Source organism: Mesoplodon densirostris, chromosome 16, assembly GCF_025265405.1.
Source record: "Mesoplodon densirostris isolate mMesDen1 chromosome 16, mMesDen1 primary haplotype, whole genome shotgun sequence".
Classification (NCBI taxonomy): domain Eukaryota; kingdom Metazoa; phylum Chordata; class Mammalia; order Artiodactyla; family Ziphiidae; genus Mesoplodon; species Mesoplodon densirostris.
In genome coordinates, this window is record NC_082676.1 from 22,042,783 (window position 1) to 22,063,366 (window position 20,584).

General features: G+C 47.5%; 1 protein-coding gene across 9 annotated transcripts in view; it reads left to right on the forward strand.

Annotated features, from left to right (window-relative positions):
* Positions 1–20,036, forward strand: part of TTI1 (TELO2 interacting protein 1) — a 43,364-nt gene extending 23,328 nt beyond the window's left edge. For all 9 annotated transcript variants that reach the window (XM_060078639.1, XM_060078640.1, XM_060078646.1 and 6 more), the window contains 5 exons: positions 758–906; positions 3,844–3,984; positions 6,415–6,619; positions 6,912–6,999; positions 18,644–20,036. In XM_060078639.1, the coding sequence (XP_059934622.1) occupies positions 758–906; positions 3,844–3,984; positions 6,415–6,619; positions 6,912–6,999; positions 18,644–18,827 (767 nt within the window). In that variant the 3' untranslated portion in view covers positions 18,828–20,036. The remainder of the gene's footprint in view (positions 1–757; positions 907–3,843; positions 3,985–6,414; positions 6,620–6,911; positions 7,000–18,643) is intronic.
* Positions 20,037–20,584: the final 548 nt, after the last annotated feature.

The window sequence follows — 20,584 nt, forward strand, 5'->3', positions numbered from 1 at the left end:
ACCCCATCCCTGTATATTGCACCAGGCTGCCCTGGTGTTGTCCCTCATACCAAGATGTGTAAGGCTTCATCTTGGCCCTCAGAAGATCTTACAGGCTGGTAGAGAAGACAGACATGTACCCCCTTTAGTCAAAAGATGAACCAAAAGGAAAGGAAAGAGAGTAAAGGCCCAGAGGCCAGCCAGGGAGCTGCCAGCCTCGGGGCTCCAAATTAGAATCTTGCCCTCTTATGTTTTTATTTTAAATATTTATTAATGGCAACTTAGAAAAGACCAAGGATATAGGGAAAAAATAAAAATCATCCATTAACTCATGACCCCGTCTCTGTTAATATTTTGAACTTCCTCTGGTCTTTATATAAAACTTTATATAATAGTGCTCACACTGTTTTGTATCCTGCTTTTCTCTTTTTAACACAATGTTATTTCATAAGCATTTTCCCTTGTCATTAAAGCCCTTGGTAAACGCAAATTTTCAGGCCCTCATAATGTGCCATTCATTGTATGGATATACCATGGTTTATATAACCGTACCCCCTTGAGTGGACGTGGAAGGTTTTCCCCCAGTTTTTAGCTGTTACAGGTAATGCTTCGGTGAATATCTTGACTCGTAGCTTGACCCAAATTTTACATGGTTTCCTTGGGATCAGTTCCTAGACATTTTCCCTTGTAAGTCTTACTCCTGATCTGAAGTTGGGAGATCAAGTTGGGGTGGGGCATCTCTCGTAAAACACTGCCCCCAGTTATGCTCTTTTTCCAGAGGAGCAGTCAGACCCTCCTGAAGTGGATGAGAAGGACACTGATCCCAGTGTGCAGCCACCACTGCCAGTGCAGATCCAAATAGCCACGGACGTGATGGAGCGCTGCATCCACTTGATGTCAGACAAAAATCTGAAAATCCGCTTGAAGGTCAGTGTGCGGCCCTTTCCCTGCATTTACAGAGCTGCGGGACTGAGGTTTGGTCTATTGGCAATGACTACATGGATGAGCAAGGAGGCCCCCCTTATCTCCCAGTGCGTGTGCAGTGGCCAAGAGAAGGCATCAGGAGGAATTTATCTGTGGGATGCCTGTCTTACGTCTTTCTGTGTCAGTCCAGAGGCCAAAAGGGATCTGAGTCCCCTTGGTAGAATTAAAAACCACAAAGTTTTGGAGCGTTATTGCATCTCCAAGGGGTAAAAAGTCATATGATTTGGAAAGGATATCACTTTCTGAGCTGACTTAGTGTGGGACACAGGTTTTAATATTTTGAAGTGGTCATTCGTCCAAGCCTGACGCTAGCCCTTGTCTCTGTTTCTGTTTCCATTTTCATCCTAGGCCTGGCACCCACACTTTTCTTAATCTTACATCCTTGTTTGCTAGCAGTTTCCCAAGCAGCCTCCCCATCAGCAAAGACTTAAACTATACAGTAGTGACTCCGATAACAGGACAGTGGGGCAGGGTGGGCATGGGGGACACAGCTTTCAGAATCACCTGGGGGGCAGATCTTACACCCAAAGGAAAGCACAGCCTGACCCAGTCCTCCCTACCCCCAAACAGGAGTGAGAAACAGCCGCCTCCGTGCATTACTGATAGTGATGAGAGCACTTTGCCCTGGTCATGGGTGGGGGGCTGGGAAACCCTGACCCACAGATTACCTCACTCAGCATCTGGGTTTTGCGGAATTTGCTTAGTCTTCCCAGAGATACTTCTTAGCATTGATGGGTTTTCCACTCCGGAGGCATTCTTCAGGAGCCTTTTGTTGGTGGTGTCTGGTTGATAACATTAGTAAAGTGTCTTCCCTCTTCTGGAGGCTTTGTAGCAGCGTATACACACTGTAGCTATTGAGAGCATCAGCCCTGGAGTCAGGTCTGCACACCCGAGTTCCCATCCTGGCTCTGCCCTTCACTAGCCATGCCACCTGCAGTAGGTCAGTTCACCTTTGTGAGCATCACCTTCTTTATCTGTAAAATGAAAATGATGGTACCTACCTCACTGGGTCATTGACTATAAATATAAAACAGTTAGCATCAGACGTGGCATATACACTCATTCACTTATTCGCTTATTCACTAAATGCTTATTGAGGACTGCTACAGGTCAGGCAGAGGGTATATAGAAGGAAACGAAGCAGACGTGATCCCTGTCTTCATGGAACTTCCTAGCTCTCGAGGGGAAAGGGGTAATACACAAACACATATACGTGGAGGAAATGCTATGAAGGTAATAAGAAGGTTCTATGATAGAAAATGCACCCATGTAGTAAACACATTTTGGGAACCTACTCTACCAAACCCTGTTGAATAAGAGGGAGCTACGTTCTGATTTAGACCAGTTGTCGGGTGATAACGTTTAAGTCGAGACTTAAAGGCTGAGAAGGAGCCAGCCCTGCAGGGGGCAACGGAGGGGGAAGAACATTCCAAGCAGAAGGGGAATGATTCACTCAAGTATGATGTAACTTACCCAGTTAGTGACAGAACTCAAATCCAAAGGCAGTCAGTGATACCAAAGCCATTGCCACTGTACTACTCTGCTCTCCTGAGGTTTCTCTTATTCCTAACTATTCAGCCCTCAAGGGCAGGGCCTGTTTTGTTTTTGTTTCTGTTCCAGTCTCCGTGTGACCAGCACACAGTAGTCATCCAATAAGGGTTTACTGCAGACCTCACTCTGTCTTCCTGACTCAGACGTGTACCCTCCCCTGCTCTGGGAAGGCTGGCCCGTCTGTGCTGGAGGGAAGCCTGCACTTGGTCATCGTGGTGACCACTGCCTGTGACACTGAGCAGGTCGTCTGTCTTCAGTGAGCTTTGAGACATGAGAGATCAGGAAACATATTCTCAGGGAAGGTAAAAACCCCAATTTACATCTAGTCTACCCCAGACCTTTCTTCTGAGATTGACCTGTGTCCCAGCTGCCTACCTGACCTCTCCATTTAGAGGTAACAGAACTTGATCTCACCCACCCTCCCGGTTTCCTCCTCCTCCTTTGTTTCTATCTCATTAAGCTGCACCTGCATCTATTCAGTGGCTAAGCCTGAACCCAAGCAGCTCTTTTTGATACCTCTCTTCATCTCCCCAAGAGTGAGTCCTTCAGCAAATTAAGCCATTGCATCTCCAAAACAGGTCTCAAACCCTTCACTTCTCTGCCTCGGCCACGACCATGTAGCCGCATAACTCCCCGCCTCCCATGTGGACATGCGCCGTGGCTCCCTCAAGGGCCTCCTCACTTCTTCTCACTCCCACTTCAAGTCCCTTCTCCACTCAGCAGCCAGAGTGACCTTTTAAAAACATGAATTGTATCATAGCACGTGCCTGAACATTTCCACGGCTCCCCCACCACATTTAGAACAAAATTTAAAAGTCTTAATGTGACATCTTCGAGGTCCAGCCCCATCTTACCCCTCCTCTGTCACACTTCACGCTGCCCTGCTTTAGTTTTCTAAGCACTGCAAGCTCTCCCTCCTCTGGGTCTTCCTCGTTACTGTTTCCAGTGTGCCTCCTTATAGAAGGTACTTCCTCAGAGAAGCCCTCCCGACAGTTGGTATGGTGTAGATCCCTCCCTTTATCTTGCATTTTCCCCTTTACTTTCCTTCCTTGTACTTGTCACAATTAGTAATCATTCATCCTGTTATTTCGGTGTTATCTGAAGTCTTTCCCCAGTTGACCATAAGCCAAGGAAAGGAAACATAAGTATTTTGTCCCTGTGTGCCCCCCACCCAGTACCTAGCCAGTGCTTGGCATGTAGTCAGGACTCGTAAATATTTCCTTGACTCATGAGTTTCTAAGTTTTACTCTTTTAAAATGGTGACTCGATCCCAGGTATTTGGTTTCAAGCCTTTACTATCTGCCAAAATACTGTCCTCTTTTCTTGCAGGTTTTGGATGTGCTGGATCTGTGTGTGGTTGTTCTGCAGTCCCACAAGAACCAGCTCCTTCCCTTGGCTCATCGGGCGTGGCCCTCGCTCGTGCACCGACTCACAAATGATGACCCCCTGGCAGTGCTCAGAGCCTTCAAGGTACTGCACCGATGCCCCACCGCCATCAGTCATGGGGATGGCGGGAAGTGAGCACAGAGCTCAGTGGTGTCTTTTGGGGGTAGTTCTCTTTTTATCCGATTGTGACCTACTATACCTTGAAGAAAGTATAGGCAAATAAGAAAAGCACAAAGAAGAAAATAAAGTCAGTTTCCTTTTGAATTTGAAGCAGAGAGAACTAGTAGATGAAAAGGGCCACCAGTATTCACTGAGCACCTCCTCTGTGCCGGGCAACATGCTTGGCACTTCACACATGAGCTCATCTCCGTACAACAACCTTATAAGGAAGAATCCTGGTATCCCCATTTTTGACAGAGGAGGAAACAAGCCCAGAACGTTAAGGAACTTTCTCAAGATCACACAGCTAGGAAGTGATAGTACGTGAATCTGAGTTCATGCCCATGTTCTGTGCACGGCACAAGAGTCAAGATGAAGACTGACTAGGTTCTAGCAATGGGCGTCCTCTGTCCAGCTGAGCGACTCTGGACAAGCCCATGACCACCTATCCCACCTTTCTCATAGTTGTTGTCGTCAAGGATAAAGTGGGACTATTTGGTGAAATGCTTTGAAAAGTTAAAAGCCCTCTGTGTATGTAAGGTATTATTCTCCCTGACTTAGTTTGGCTTATATTAGCACACACATTTTGGCTTATTTATTTATATCCTTCCTTGTTCTAAAAAGCACTTAAGGCAAGTTACAGAGATACATTTACCATAGCAAGCTAACATAAATTAGAAGTGGGTGAGCAAGATGAGGCAAAGAAAAAAGATGCGTAGGATATAGAATGAAGCCAGGAATGCAACTAATATACTTGGCTAAAGTATTTTGTAAGATTCTTCAGCATATACTGGACCAAAATGCAAGCTCACATTTAAAACATATTAAAAAATCGTTAATATTTTTTTCCAAAGCAAAATACACAAAATGACACACACACACACACACACACGCACGCACATGTGGGTGGTGGGGGGACAGGAGAAGGAGGGAGGTTGGGGAGAGGAGGATGAGGGAGGTTGGGGAGAGGAAGATGAGGGAGGTTGGGGAGAGGAGGAGGAGGGAGGTTGGGGAGGGGAGGAGGAGGGAGGTTGGGGAGGGGAGGAGGAAGGAGGTCTTGCTGAGTCACTCAGATGTGCCGTTTTCCTTTATGAAAATTAATAGTTTATCTGAAATGACAGCAAGTATAGAAAAATGAAAAAATATAAAGATGTAACTGAGGCTGCTTTTCTACTCCCAGACCCATTAGTGACCCTTGAGGTCCGTAAGGCCTTGTGCAGTCCTGCTGAGGGCCCTAAAATAAGTGCCTTGTTCTCTACAAAGTCGGTAAATGTTCTCTGTCCTGGATATGCCTTGCTTACCAATTTTTTTTGTTAATTTATTTATTTAACTTATTTATTTTTGGCTGTGTTGGGTCTTCATTGCTGTGCACGGGCTTTCTTTAGTTGTAGCGAGCGGGAGCAACTCATTGCTGTGGCCTCTCGTTGAGGAGCACAGACTCTAGGCACGTGGGCTTCAGTAGTTGCACACGGGCTCAGTAGTTGTGGCTCACAGGCTCTAGAGCGCAGGCTCGGTAGTTGTGGCACACAGGCTTAGTCACTCCGTGGCATGTGGGATCTTCCCGGACCAGAGATCGAACCCGTGTCCCCTGCATTGGCAGGCGGATTCTTAACCACCGCGCCACCAGGGAAGTCCCTTGCTTACCAATTTTTAAAGAAATTCTTATTATCCTGTATACTCAGTCTTGTGCAGCAGGGCAAAACGTTTCAATATGTTCTGCTTGAGAAGGTTTAAAACAAGACATGCAAAGAGACTGCCTGTCGTGAAAGATGGAATGAGGGTGATGTACATAAGAGATTGTGCCACGGAACAGAAGGAACTCTGACTCAGCTCTGCCCACTGGGGACCCTGCCCTCACCCAGCCAGGGACCTCAGCCAGCCACTGCCCTTTTCGATGCCTGCACATGGCAGCAGCTGAGCTGGGCCTCAGCTACTGGGCCTGTTTATGTTTGTTCAGCTAGCTAGAGTTAAAAGCACAAGTCTTTCCTCAAGGGATGTTAGGAAGATTCAAGAGATGATCTATGTGAACTGCTTTAAGCTCTTTTTTTTAAAAAAAAAAAACAAAAAAGGGAGGGAAATCCAGGTATTAACCATACTATTCATCCAACCCAAGATTCCTTTGAATTATTCTCCATGTAATCTGTATTTATGGATAGAAGCAGCCATGCCTCGGGAGCAGAGACCTCCAAATTCATAATTGTCAGAATCACAAACCGTGGGCAAGGAATTAACAGCAATAATTCTATTTTTCTTTTTCAAGCAGAGACCTAGATGAAATTGAATTAGCAAACATTCTTTTAGCGCTCTCGCTGCCTTGGCAACGTTCAGTCACCGGGTTGGGGTCTGTTTCCACAGGTTTTGCGTACCCTGGGAGGCAAGTGTGGCGATTTTCTAAGGAACCGGTTCTGCAAAGACGTCCTGCCAAAGCTGGCTGGCTCTTTAGTCAGCCAGGCTCCCATCAGTGCCAGGGCTGGACCAGTTTACTTCCACTCGCTGGCCTTCAAGTTACAGCTGGCCATCTTGCAGGGCCTGGGCCCCCTCTGTGAGAGACTGGACCTAGGTAGGTACCAGCCAGTCTCACCTGGGCACACACACTGTACACTCTGTCTCACCCCCACCCTTGCCCTCCTCACTTAGCCATGCTCCTGTCATCTCCTGTCCTGTGCACATCCTTCCATCTCACTTTGGCCTCATTTATCCATTTACCTCGCTGTGTTTTTTGACTTAAGGGTGCAGTACAGAGCCCACAGCATCTTGCCTAGCTGTTCCCGTTTCATCAGACAGCGGTTGGTGCCTGCTCATCCCCACTGAAGCCTGAGGGCCAACGCTTGTTTTGTTTTTCCTCTCTGCAGGTGAGGGTGACCTGAATAAAGTAGCTGATGCCTGCTTGATTTACCTCAGTGCCAAACAGCCCGTGAAATTACAAGAGGCTGCCAGGAGGTACGTCTGCTTGATCACCCGCATCTCTTTACGTTTCTCCTAAATTATAGATGATTTGCTAATGGGGAACAGAGTTGAGGCATCTCTGTTCTTTTCTCTTCTCTCTCTTCTTGCCAGGTTAAGATGATTTCTTTAACTGTGCCAACATCTAGAGATGGTATTTTTACTAGACACGTTTCTCTTTGAAAGTAACCTTTTCCGCTGCTGCAGCATCAGCAACAATTCCAAAGGGGCAAAAAGCAGAAAGGTGATGTCTTAGAGGGGACAAAGCACTCTCCTGGTCAGAGGGTGATTGGCTTCTAGGCCCTACTCTTCTGGTGACCAGGTGACCCTGGCACCTCTCTCTCAGCTTCCTCATCCACAAGGCGAAAGCATTGGATTATTGATCTAGCAAACGTTGGCTCCACAGAGCGTCTTAATGGGTGTCAGGTGCCGTGAACCCTCACAAATTGTATGCAGAATTGTGTGTGTGCAAGCAGACATGTATGTATCTGTTTCTAGACAGATTCCACATCATTCATCCGATTATAATAGGAGTCTGTGAACCAAGAAACGTTCAAAACCACTGGACTAATGATTTAAAGGGCCTTTTCAACTCTGAAATTATGTGATTCTAATTTCTAAGAGTTTTGCTTATTAGAGAGTAGCTGTACCACCTCTAACAGGAGAAGCCATGTCTGGTTCCTAGAGTCCTAAAGGCTATTTATCAAAAGCTAAAACTCTGAGCACAGGAGCATTCCCCAGACTTGAGACCCAAAATGTACCCTGACCCCCTTTCCCCAGCTCTCCTTCTAGCCAGGATCAGCCTGTGCCCTGGAACTGCTAACCCTGGACATCTGCAGCTGGGGCGAAAGCCGGTCTGTCTGGCCTGGCACTGCCTGCCACTCTGGGCACTGCAGCTCCACCTCCCCGGGCAAAGAAACAGTCCTTCCCACTTCATCAGCTTCTGGGAACGTGTCCCTGATCTTCCTTGGTGGGGTAGGCGTCATCTTACTCCCTGAAGGGCTGAAAGGCTGCTCTGTCTGTGAAATGAGGAAAGCCAACTTGCTCCCTTATAAACCTTGCACTCTCTTGGAGCGATGGAAATATCTTTTTGAATTGACTTATTATCCTTTGCAGTTTTCTGCTCTTGATTTCCCTAGTTCCGTTTGTTCTTTCTGCCCCTTTCCTGTCACATTCCCTAGGCCCAGAATCCATCATGGTTTCTCAAGCACAGAGGTGCATCCCAAAGAGCCTCTTGTCACCGGACCTTCTTATTCCTTAATAAGAACCAACTTAGGATGAAAATAGTCCTCCTCCAGGCAGTGTTCCTGAAGCGAATTGTGCTGTGATTTAAAGCACAACTCACAAACATGATGAATCCGTCTTGAAGCAAATTCTTCTGGGTGCCTGTTACAGCCAAGAGTCCCAAAGATCTGGTTTTCTCATTTCCTGTCCCATTCTACTCTTCCTACACCCGCCCCATACCCATCCTTCAAGTTTAGACCCATCAAACAAGCTAATATTCACAATTCATTATCTTTTCATTTCTAATTTTCTTTATTTGCTACTGAAAGCAGTTAAACCCGAATTGGACCTTACTGACTCTTGAGTTGGAATTCCAGGGGCCTTGCTGGGAGGAGATTGCAGCCAGAGGCCTGAATGCGGCGCCTCTTTGTTCCACTTGAGGTTGAGTCAGATGACCTCCCTCTGACGGGCCGGGCGGGGAGGAAGTGCAAGGTTGCCTGCTTTACGTACACGTCATCTGCAAACTTATTTTGAAGTCAGGGGAAAAAATATCTGTGTATTTGATCAGGAGCTGACTCGGCATCTTGATTCAGAAATTAACAAGCTCTCTAAATGGGAGAAGCCGTCTGAGACAATAAGGAAATCTGGTCTCTTTGCAAGTCTCATTACAGAGCCAAGAGAGGGAGATGGGTGGGCCGATTAGTATGAAAACAGTCAGATCTCCGGGAACAAATGAACGAGGTCCCCTGACTGAGACAGAGTTCCCAGCTCCACAAATGGCCGCACATCCATCTGGTTGTTTGTCCTGAATTCTTCTCTTTCCACCACACCCCACATCCATTCCAGAAGTGAAGGCTGTCTACCTAACTTGCGAAATCTCTCTTCAAACTGCTTCTCTTCACCTCCAAGCTGCCAGGGCAGGCCAGGTCACCCTCATCTCTTACCTGATCCCCTGCAGGAGCCTCCACTCCAGCCCCCGGCTTCCGCACGTGCCCTTCAGTGTTCCCCACACAGCTGTCAGTGACACCTCCACCAACTCAGGGGAGAAGAGAAGGCTGTGTGTTCTTTACCAGGGCCCAAGGGGGAGATCTGTAGCCAGAGGGTTACAAAAACTCAAGCTTCAGCTCCGTATCCAAAAGAACTAGTGAAAGCCAGAGACGCCCCAGCTCCCTCAGAAGTAGTGACTTTCCGACACTGGGCAGCTGACCAGCTGGCTTTGGATCGGGCGGGGCTGGTGAGGAAACCTGTGAGGGCAGGTGGCTGCTCTGAGGCCTCCTGCATTCTCAGAGAGGTGGATGAGCAGCTGTGTCTGTAGGTCTGGCAGGTGGCGGTGGGGACCTCTGCAGGGCAGCGTCCCTCACGTTGGAATGGAGGTGAACTCGGCAGCGCCGTGAAAGTTCCTCTTTGTGTGCATTACAGTTGGATTTTTCCTCACTCCTGTTTGCTTCTCCTGGCTCCAAAGAATGACCAAGCCTGTGTTTGCTTTTTTAATTTGTCGTATTAAATAGAGCCTTTGTGGCAGGCTTTTACATCCAGGCTGTAAACTCTAGAAATGGAAATTGATCAGGGGGTGGTTGATATAACCAAGGCTGTAAATGCTAAGAACGGAGATGCCATTCCAGTTTAATGCTTTTATCTAGCAAATGTGCCTTGTAAGGAGGGACATAAATCTTGCAGCTTGGTTGGTGGGGGGTGGGGGCGGGGGTAAGAGCAGGGTATAACCTTGCCATTTGTTACCACCAGGTGTCACTGTGAACTGGCCATGCAAGAAAAAATACCGACTCCCCCAAAGTCCACCTAGTTAAATGACTTCAGTGGATAACAAATGATAAAACCATATTTGGGGTATGGGAAGAGGGGTCAGCATATCATGAGCTGTAAATAAGGCCGAGTCCCTGAGAATAAGCACTGGATTACAAAATAACAGGTTATATCAGCCACGCCCGCATCTCAGCCTTGGCCGACTTAACCGATATAAATTCTCCAGTGGCCCTAGAAGCCTCTGAGATACCTCCCAGCATGCAGTGGGCCTCCACAGTTCTGTGCCTTCCTGGCCACGGAGCTCTTCCTTCCTGCATATGAAAGGAATTTGAGATGAGAGCACGTTCCCCAAATTTCTGTGTTTTTCCTTCCAACCAGTACATGGTCTCAGCCTGGTTCAACTCAACTCCATTAAAACCACACTCCTTGGGCCTCTTTCTGAGCAGCCTCTGAGGCTCCCTCTCTTGTGCATAAATCAGTCAGTCTTCCACCCTGGGGCTAAATGGAACAAAACTAGGCAATATCTATTTTTTAAAAGTTGAAGTCCATGCCCAACAATGCTCTTAGGCCACGTGGTTTCCACCCCCAAGTCCTACCTCCACCTGTCAACCCCAGAACCCAGGTGGGGACGTAGGGTGCCAGCAAGTAGCCTGCTGCACCTCCTGGTTGTACAGGTGCTTGATGCTGTGGTTCTTGATGTGTGTGGTGGGGAAGGGAGAGGGCCCTCCCATCTTCCTCGCTTAGCCATTGTATGTACGGGCAAAGGGCACCAGTCTTAGAGGTGGACAAACCTAGGTTCACATCTTACTGGCTCTGTGACCTTGAGCAAATGACTTCATTTCCTTGCACCTCATTTCCTTCCTCTGTAAACTGGGTTTGGTTATAACACCTTCCTCCAGAACCATCATGCGGATGAATAGCATTAATATGTAAGAGAGTACGCTCGGCGTTCATCCATTCTGCTGATTGACTGAGGAGCTGCTGTGTGCCCGGCACTGTTCTAGGCACTGAAAATAGAGGGGAGCAGGAGAGAGGAGGCCTCTGCCCTCATGGTGCTTACGTTCTGGAGTTTTATTTATGCGTGTATACACACCCTTATGGGAGATATATAAATTTGCCAAATATATAATGTGTTGTGTATATGTTACATGTACACATATACACTTGGGCATGGTATTTCTTGTTGGAAGCCTGCTTCATCCTGACTGAAATCTAAACTGGGGTTTTCATCTCAGAAGGGTCTTTTTCATGTTAATTGTTCTACCTCCCCCTACCGCCTTTTGCATGAGAAGCCAGGACCAAGAGTTTGAAGGTTCATTTACTGACTGACTTCCCCGCTTTCTTTCTAGCAGTAGGATCCCAGCCCATCAAAAATGCAGCCGCTGCCTTCAAACCCTGGAGGAACTCAGACTGGCAGAGGCTCTTTCATTTCATCCCCGTCAGAGCCCCAACTCCTCTCACACATGGACCTATTATATTTGAATGGATCAGGAGCCACAGAGGTGATCCAGTAGTTCAGCTGAGCTTGAAATTAGTAGCTCATCCCCTTAAATGGTGTGGGCAGTTTGTTCGAGCTTGGGCTGCAAAGCTGTTTCCTATGGAAATGAGGGCACTCCTAATGTTTTCCCTTTTGACATTCGATTAATAGTTGACAAATCCAGACCCAAGTAGTTAGCTTTCCCATTATCCATCTTTTGACAGGCATTGCTGCTTTTCTTTTCAAGGCTCACTGTTCTAAAAATACACTCAGATCTGAAGCTGTTCACTGTGCATATATAGGCATGATTTCCTGGTGTCAAAGATAAGAGACATCTGCCATGCAGATTACAAACAAAGTGGGTTGCTGGGTTTCAGATCTGAAGGCAGGGACCTCTGTGCTCCTTAAATCAAATGCAGCCAGTCCTTCCCCTGCTTCCTTGGTGTTGTCATGTGATTGATAATCTGCCAGGGTCATCCATTTCACCACCCCGTTGGAAAGCCCAGTGTGGGGCGTACATGCACTTGTATATGCCATACTGGGTCAGGAACCACGATGCTCTTGACGGGAGATCGAGCCTGGTAGGTGGACCGCATGCACAAAGTAGATTTCAAATATCAGAAGTCTTGGCCGACCACAGGGTGGTCATTTCATCCCTTTGCAGGGGAGGCAGGAGTGAATGTTGATGATCTCAGTACCAACTAAAGTAGCCAAGGACATGGCCTCAATTGTCTTATTATATGTGTATTTATTTAAAAGATGCTTTAGAGTCTCTTATTAGCCACATACTGTGTTGAGAGTTCTAAGGTGAAGACCAAGGTAGAGTTGGCCCCACATCGCTGTTCAGTAGTGGTATACCCTTGGGCAAATTAATTTCCTTCTCGAAGTCTCAGTTTCCTCATCTACAAGACTAGAATAAGCATATCTATTTTTTCCACCTAATAAAATTATGACAAAGATTCAGTAAAGTCATGTATATTAGTCTTTAGCACAAAATGTCAGCCCAGAGTTAAAAAGTCAATCAATAATACTTGTTATCAGTATTTAAACTTCCTCCTTATTCCAAAAAAGACCTAAAGCATCTTATAAACTTAAGTGTATGCAGCAAGGTAAATAAGAAGTGAAGACATTTTTTAAGGGAAAAATAATAAGAGGGAGAACAAGGTGAAGCCAGGGTTGAAGTTAATATATAAAACGCAGGCTTTGAACTCTTCACCTCCGCTAGAGATGAGCCTGCAACGTGGCTCTGGGCCTCCTAACAGACAAGGCAAAGAGGTAAACGCATCTGCTGCGCAAATTCCAGTCATTACTGAAATAAGAAAAGAAAGCCTTTAGAAGGATGCACAGCTCTGGAATTCCCTTGGTGCTGAACCCTGAGAAAATTTCCCCGTGGGTCATCTTAGAAGAACACTAGGTACCATTGTGACTGATTATTTCTAATGTCCTTGCAGTAAATACAGAAGTACATTTCCTAGAGCTGTTTCTGATGGCTCCATCAGTGGAGGCTGCTGGCTTAGTGCCAGAGCGTGGGTTACAGGAAAACAGTTCGGGGGTGGCGGGCAGGGGGGTACAAAACAGGTAGGCTGCCATGAAGATGTCTTTATCTGCAAGGGTGTGAATCTTCCAGGGAGGACCAGGAAACACTGCATGCAGCCTGAGAGTGCAGACGGCCGGGGCCACTTTTAAATCTGCGCCCAGCAGCGTTGTCATCATGGGATCTAGGCCGACGGTGGGGCCTGGAGCGGGGAGAGCTGGCCAGATGGAAAGGGCTGCTTTTAGATTCTGCCCCAGTGGGATTTAAACCCTTCTTGGTTCTGGCTTATTTTTGAATTGTCAGTAACAGATTGGGCCTCTCAGTGCCATATCTTTTTAAATATGCACAAAGCAGTGGAGTCATTCCACAGCATCTATGGTACTTTGTCTTGTGGTACTTTAGGGACTCGATGATCATCATAAGCTTCCACTGGTGTTTATGGTTTTAAATCCTGTCCCCGTTGCATTTCAATATTTTTAATATCGGCCTCTGTGTGAGTGTGTGGGTTGACGGTCAATAGACGAATGACTCTGAACAGGTAAATAGAGTTAAGTCGAATGAGTATGTATAGCTGCAGAGGTCATTGCTAGTATTTATTTGGAGAGTAAATTGTTGCTTCAAGTCATAATCCTCCATTTCCAACATTTAGAAACAAAAAACGGCCCGCGTGCAGGGGAAGATAGCTAAATTGAAGAGCAAGAAAGGACAGGCTTGAAATACTGGTTAACCGATGAACCGAGACCCATTAGAGTAAATTACTGAGTATGGAAGCATCGCCCCATTGCTTGCTGGCTCGGACACGTCGACACCTTGAGCATCCGTTTATTTAAAAGGAAACACACAGCCTCATTTGTAGCATCATCATGTACGGAGTCACGGGAGAAGAGATGGCCACAGAAAAAAAGAGTGTGGAGGCTGTTCTGCCAGAAAGGGAATAACAGGGAAGCCAAAATAACTTTGCAGGTGTGCCTGCTTTCCAACAAGTGACTTTACCCTCTGACTGCATTTAGTCGTGCCCACGTAGAGATAGCTTGTATCGTATCCCTAAGGAGACACCCTGAATAACTTCTTTAGATGCCCCCCCAATAAATAAATAAATAAACATCACAAAGCCGCAAGTCCTTTACCACCGGCATTTACGCAGACAGCTCATGAGAGCATTTTATAAACCCAGAAAGAGACAAGGAACAGCAGATCCCTCAAGCAAGTAATTGACAGAGAAAGAATAGCCTGTCACCCAGGAGAGCTGGGAGCTCCGAATTTCAGTTAAGTTTATTTAGCTTTGCTGGGCCTCGATTGGCTAGCGGTTTTCTAGAGCTCCCCTTGAGCAGGTGTTGTCTAACCCAAGATGGTGAGGACATACTCTGTAATATTTGCATCTTCAACAGAGGGGTGTCTTTTTGCTGCATTTGGGGTGAAAGGGCCCATGATCCAGCCCCTATGCTTGAGAACTGCTGGGAGTGTTGGAGCTGGAAGGGGGTTAGAACCGATCTGATTGATGTACAGAGAAGTGACTTGCCATGTCCCCACCTCAGGAATCCTTCCCCGGCTCCGGCCCACCCTCTTCACATTGCATCATGGGCTTCTGTGGTCAGTCTGTCCTCCCCACCAGACAGGGAGCCCTGAGGCCAGAGCCTTTGTCCATCCGTCTTTGTGTCCCACGCCCCTGACGCAGTGCCTGGGCTGGACCAGGTGCTAGTAAACCTTTGGTGAACCACGCAGAGAGGGAACCAGACCTGGCCAGCCAGATTCTAGCAGCACATTTCCCAGCTCCCCAGGCGACCTCACCCCCAGCTTTGTCACTCGGAGCACCTGATATTGATCATAAAGGAATGAGTCGCTTCTATTGGTTTGGTGTCTGGAGTTTATTAGGTACTTACTGCTACCCGTCAATTGTAGATAGGGCTGAAGTGCAGAGAAATGGCTGCCTGCATGAAGTGAAATTCAATAAAACCGCATTTAAAGTGAAAAATCAGTATAAACACCAGGCTTCTTTGCCATGGAAACAGAGGTTGCTTAGAAACTGCCTAACGGTGAGTTCTAAATTTTTTAAAGTCAAGTTATCATTTAAGCTACACGGCCCTACAGGTTATTGAGAGATAATCACTCGCCTCAGGACACTCGAGGCAGGAGGCACAGCTGAGTGCCTCCCGAAACTCTGGGGACCAGATAATCTCTTGATAACTGTGCTCCCTGGAGCCACTGATTCGGGCCTGTGGGAAAGAGAAAGAAATTTTTGTTCAGGAGTTAAATGGTGTACATATATTTTTTTTAAGTGTTTCCCTTTGGGTTTGAAAATAGATGGAGTCTACAGGCCACTTGGCATGTTCAACAGCCATCTCGGCCATGTCTCAAGACGTGTTAGGAACATTTTCCAGGCAGGTACTCCTATCACTCCAAAGCAGAGGTCTCCTCTTTGTCTTTTGATTATGCAAAAGGATGCTTTCGAGGTCTTCAGCCTTCTTCCCTTCATTGTCTGGGAGCCCCTCTCCCCAGCTCAGGAAGGGCAGGAACTTGTCCCAGGACGAAGCAATACTGGAGTTTGGGGAAAAGCTGGGCTGCTGAGTACTCAGACAAGACCTCCTGGGTCTCAGGCTCAGCTCCCAGGGCCTCAAAAGTGAACAGGGGTCCAGGTTCAGAATTTGTCAGCGTTTAGAGTTCAGCGGGTTGCATGCCTTTTGCCAAGCAAGCGCGTGGCTATGCCTGCCAGCCACCTGGTTGCATGGCACGGCATCTGCTTCCGACCTCAGGCATGCGGAGGGCAAAGAATATTACATTCGTTTCTTCCTGAAAGTAGTGGACAAAACTACAACCCCAGTGGCTGAGAATTGGGACCCCTACCGAGTCAGTATGAAGGAAATTATGACTGAAACAAAAGACAAACGTTCTGCCCTTTTCAGAGCGTCTGAGAATTTTCCATGGTATGGCAGTGCTGCCAGGGTGGGTAGTGATAATTATCCCTTAGACACACACGCTCTCTTTCTGGAAGGAACAGTGTTTTCATTATACACTTCAGAGTGTTTTCCTGCACCTCATCTCCTTAGAGCCTCAGAACAAACCTGTGAGGACGGTGGGGCAGATGTGATTATTTTCCTTTGGAGAAGGAGGAAGCAGGTTCACAAAGGCAAGATAATTTGCTCCCAGCCACAGAGGTGGGGAAGAAACCTGCATTGCCACCTGCCATTCTGGGGATTCTACCTCTTTAAGAGCTCAGAAGTGAGACCCCAAATAATTCTTCCAAGAGTATGGCTCTAGCTAACTAAAAGAAGATGAGCTTCGCACACGATTTTTCCTTTGCCTCCCTGTTGGCATTTTATTTAAGGATCTCGAAGGGCAAAGAGAGTGGCTTCCTTCCTTTTCCTTTCCTGCCAACGAGTACAACACCCGCATTTAGTAAGTTAAAAAGGAGACCAAAAATGAACACTGCAACGTTGCCATGCCGTGTAGGTCAGAGCAGAGCTGTGACTGAACTGGGCCACGGCACCACTTTGCTGGGTGTCGCCCAGATCAAAATACTCCTTGAAGCTGAGAGTGCGCCCATGCTGTAGCTTGTTCCAGTTCTTGAAGGGGGAGAAAACAATCAAATGGAACCATTTGCGTTCTAACAGTCTTTGGCACCAGGGCAACCTGTCAGCTGTATCACGTGTCAATAGAAATCTGCTTCCCATTCTTGGTGCCTTTTTTTCATAATTTCCCTTGCCACTCTAATTATCAAAGATATTTTTGTTTTTAAACAAAAATTGTCTCCCACGCAGGCCCCATCTCCTTTCTGCGGTGAAGTGGAAGCGATGAATTAGAATGTTCTAATCACTTCTCCAGCAACCACCGCTGAGCTTATAAACTCAAGATGATCCTAAGTAAAGAAAACTTAAATTGTTCGGGCACAAAACGGGCCAGAAAATGTGTCAAAGTGCCCCCTCCACCTGTCTCCCTTGCCTCCTTCGCATATGTCTGTGAAACCCAAGGAAGAAAGCAAAAGTGGCTTCACCGAAGTAAAACCCAAATCCCCTGACGGCACAGGCTTTTTAGGTTTAGATTTTTAGATAACGAAATTAAAAACCAGAACTTAGCTCTGTTTAGCAAGGATTTACATTCCTATCTGATGCCCAGCAGTACCGGAGAGGCTCCTAGGAATGGTCATCAAAAATGAAATGTGATCCATGAAATAGATTCTATCCGCTGTTAGTTGGTAGACAGGGATCGCATGTGGGAGGCCCTGTGTAGGGCTGGGTCTGTGTTTTCTCATTTCAACCCCAGCAGAACCCTGGGTGAAGTACATCCCCAGTTTTAGAAATGAGGAAACTGAGACGGAGGCAAACCATACAGCTAGTGACATCTGCGGTAACGTGACTCCTGTTAGTAACATCCATGCTCCTTCCTTGGTAGTGAGCAGTTGACCTCTCCTTTAGATCATTTTACAGAATATAACTATTTCAAAGAAGGATGCCATCTGAAGACATTAGTGTGCAGCATAGTAAGTCCCTTATTAAACATGAAACCTGCTCGATCAAGTATTGGTTGAGTGCTAACGATGTGCCTGAGATACAACAGTGAACCAAACAGACATGGTCCCTGCCCTCAGGGGCTTGTGCTGTGAGGAAGGGAGATGGGAGATGGTCAATAAACAGGCAATTGATAAATGCTGGGGAGGGTGTCCTGAGAGAGAAAAATAAGGGGCAACCACCTAGGCGACGTGGTCAAGAAGGCCACCCTCTCTGCACGGGTGATACGTGAGCTGAGATGGGCAGGGTGGCTGAGAGAGAGCCGCCCGGCTAGGGGAGGGCCTCATCCTTCCCGAGATTGAAAAGCCAGACTCCGAATCGCTGAGTCAGCCAGGCATAGGAAGTCTACACTTGGATTACCCGGCACAGTGGCCTGGGCATCGTTCAAAAATGGGATGTGAGCAGATACGAGGCAAAGGGTTGTGACCCCACGGCTCAGACCAAGATAAAGAACCTCACCCGTGGTGGGTGTCTGGTGCTGCGTGGCCCCGGCCCTTCAGCTGTGTTCATGTCGTGTATAGGGCACCAGTGTTCTGCCTCTGCTAAAGGTCCCAGAGCCAGGCTCAGCCGATCCTGCCATGGGAGATTAACTGCATCTGATCCCTCTATGGGATCCAGGCCACCAAGAATCCATGGCTCTCAGGGGCCAGAAATGGGCCAACTACTGAGTTCAGCAGCGTGCTGGAGGGTCAGAGATAAGGACCTGAGACTCAGAGGTTGAGGGTTTGCCCAGGCTCCCCAAGCAGGAGCGGGAGTCCCTGCACTGGGGCTGGTCCTGTGAGCGAAGTGGACTCTGTAATAAGGGGTGGGCCCTATCCATTTTCTTCCTTCTGAGAACTGTTTTATAGCCCAGAATTTAACCAGTTTCTTTGCCCAGAGCTTGTTTGATGTCAAGATTGTTCTGCTCAGACTAACTACTTTCCTTTTCTCTATGTCAATGGATATGAAGCTCTTTACCTCTCTTTCTGTTAGGCTTCGGGACCGTCCTAATGGCCCTGTATTAGGCACAAAAGTGGGCTTTGTTCTGCTGCGCAGAGTGACGCGGTTATCATCTTTTTCTCCAAGAGCCGGCTAAGCAGCCTCTGGGGTGGGGCGGCAGCAGCCCTCCCTCGTGCCCTCACTCTCTTCTCCATCTCTCCACAGCCTTTTCCTCTACCTGATGAAGGTAGACCCGGACTCCACCTGGCTCCTCCTGAACGAACTTTACTGCCCGCAGGAGTTCACACCTCCCCACCCCAGCCTGCACCCGGTGCAGCTGCGGGGGGCCACTGGGCAGCAGAACCCGTACGCAGCCAACGTTCTCCGCCTGCTCCAGGAGCTGCAGTGACCCCGCCCCGCCCGCCCCCGAGTCCGGCAGGCGCCAGAGGAGGTCCCCTGCGGAGCTTGCCGAGGACGTGGGGCCCACCCCACCCTGGCCGAGGGCGGTGGCGTTGGCCTCAGAGAAGACTGCCAAGGTGGATTAGACAGCCAATCGATTTATAAATTGATCGATCACACTGCTTAGAAATTGGATTGAAGGAAAGTAGCTGACTGTTACTTCTCTTTCATACCTGGTATTTTCAAGTGACATTGTCTGGCAGCTCTAAGGGCTTAACTCCTTAGCTTACCATCTCTGCGGCCCTAGCTGCCTCTCAGGCCGCCCCACGCACCCACCCACATCCAAGAGCTTGAGGACACGTCGGGCGGAGGCCTGTACTACCCATCGTGTGTGACCTCGGCCGCCTGAGGACCACGTGGAAGTATTACACGTTGGAGAGTTTTCAGATCACCGGCCTGCAGCATGGACTCACACACCTCCTCCTCCTCAAGGAAGGAGATAAGAACCTAACCTGTTCTTTGGAAGAAAATGAAATAAAGGCACTTCTTGAATGAAAGGTACGATCAAGAACTCACTTTGAAGCTTGTTATTTAAATTGGGTGATTTTTTTAAAATGAGTTTATGGGGAATTCCCTGGTGGTCCAGTGGTGAAGACTCTGCGCTGTCACTGCTGAGAGCCTGGGTCTGATCCCTGGTCAGGGAACTAAGATCCCGCGTGCCGCGAGGGAAGGCCAGAAAAAAAAAAAAAGAAAAAAAACTGAGTTTATGTTCATGAATGGGTAATACAAAGTCAAGGTATAAAATCCAAGCAGTACAAAATAATGAAAAGTCAGTCTCCCCATCCTCGTTCCCCAGACATCTAGTTTCCCTCTCCAAAGGCAAACACTCATGACAGTTTTTCTGGATACCTTTTAAGTACTTTTTAACTTTCCATCGGGGATAACGGTCCTCTGAAGCCCCACGTGCCCATAACCCAGCTGCACCCAGTCACCAGCACGTGGCCAGCCCTGCTTCATCCCGTCCCTTCCCAGTTACCTGCACACCACACCCGGCCCCTGGATTATTTTTAAGCAAACTCCAGATGTCATATCCAGACTTCTTTTTTTAAAAAAATAAATGTACAGCCAGAATAGCATTATCACACCTAAAAAATTTAACAGTGGTCCTGTGTGTTTCAATCAGGATGCAAATAAGGTATGTACATTGCCATTATCTATATGTCCCTTAATAAATCTCTTTTAATTTATAGATTCTCCCTCCACCTCTCTTTTCTTTTCCCGGGAAGTTTTTTGTTGAGGAAACAAGGTCATTTATTCTGCAGCGTTTCCCACAGTCTGGCTTTACTGATTGCATCCCCGTGGGGGGTCATTTCACGGGCTGCTCCTGTCACTTGTGTTTCCTATAAATGAGGAGGCAGAACAAGAGGCTTGATCGGGTTTGATTTTTTTGGTTTTGCTTTTTGGCTGCACGCCTCCATGGGTGGTATTATTTACTTCCATCAGGAGGTACATGACGTCTGATCTCTTCTTGTGAAGTTGGCAGCCATTGGTGAGCCTCACCTGGACCCTCCGGTTCATTAGGGATTACAGAGCAGTGCTGTTCCAGCCCCGCCATGCCGGCTTGCTTGTAGTTAGAGCCTTGGTCCCTTCATCAACCATGTGGTAACCTTGAGGGAGTTTGTGTAGAAAAGGCAGGATAAACACTTGATTCTTCTAGCTGGGAGATTGAAAACCCACAGATGATGTAAATTCAGGTACTCAGCCACA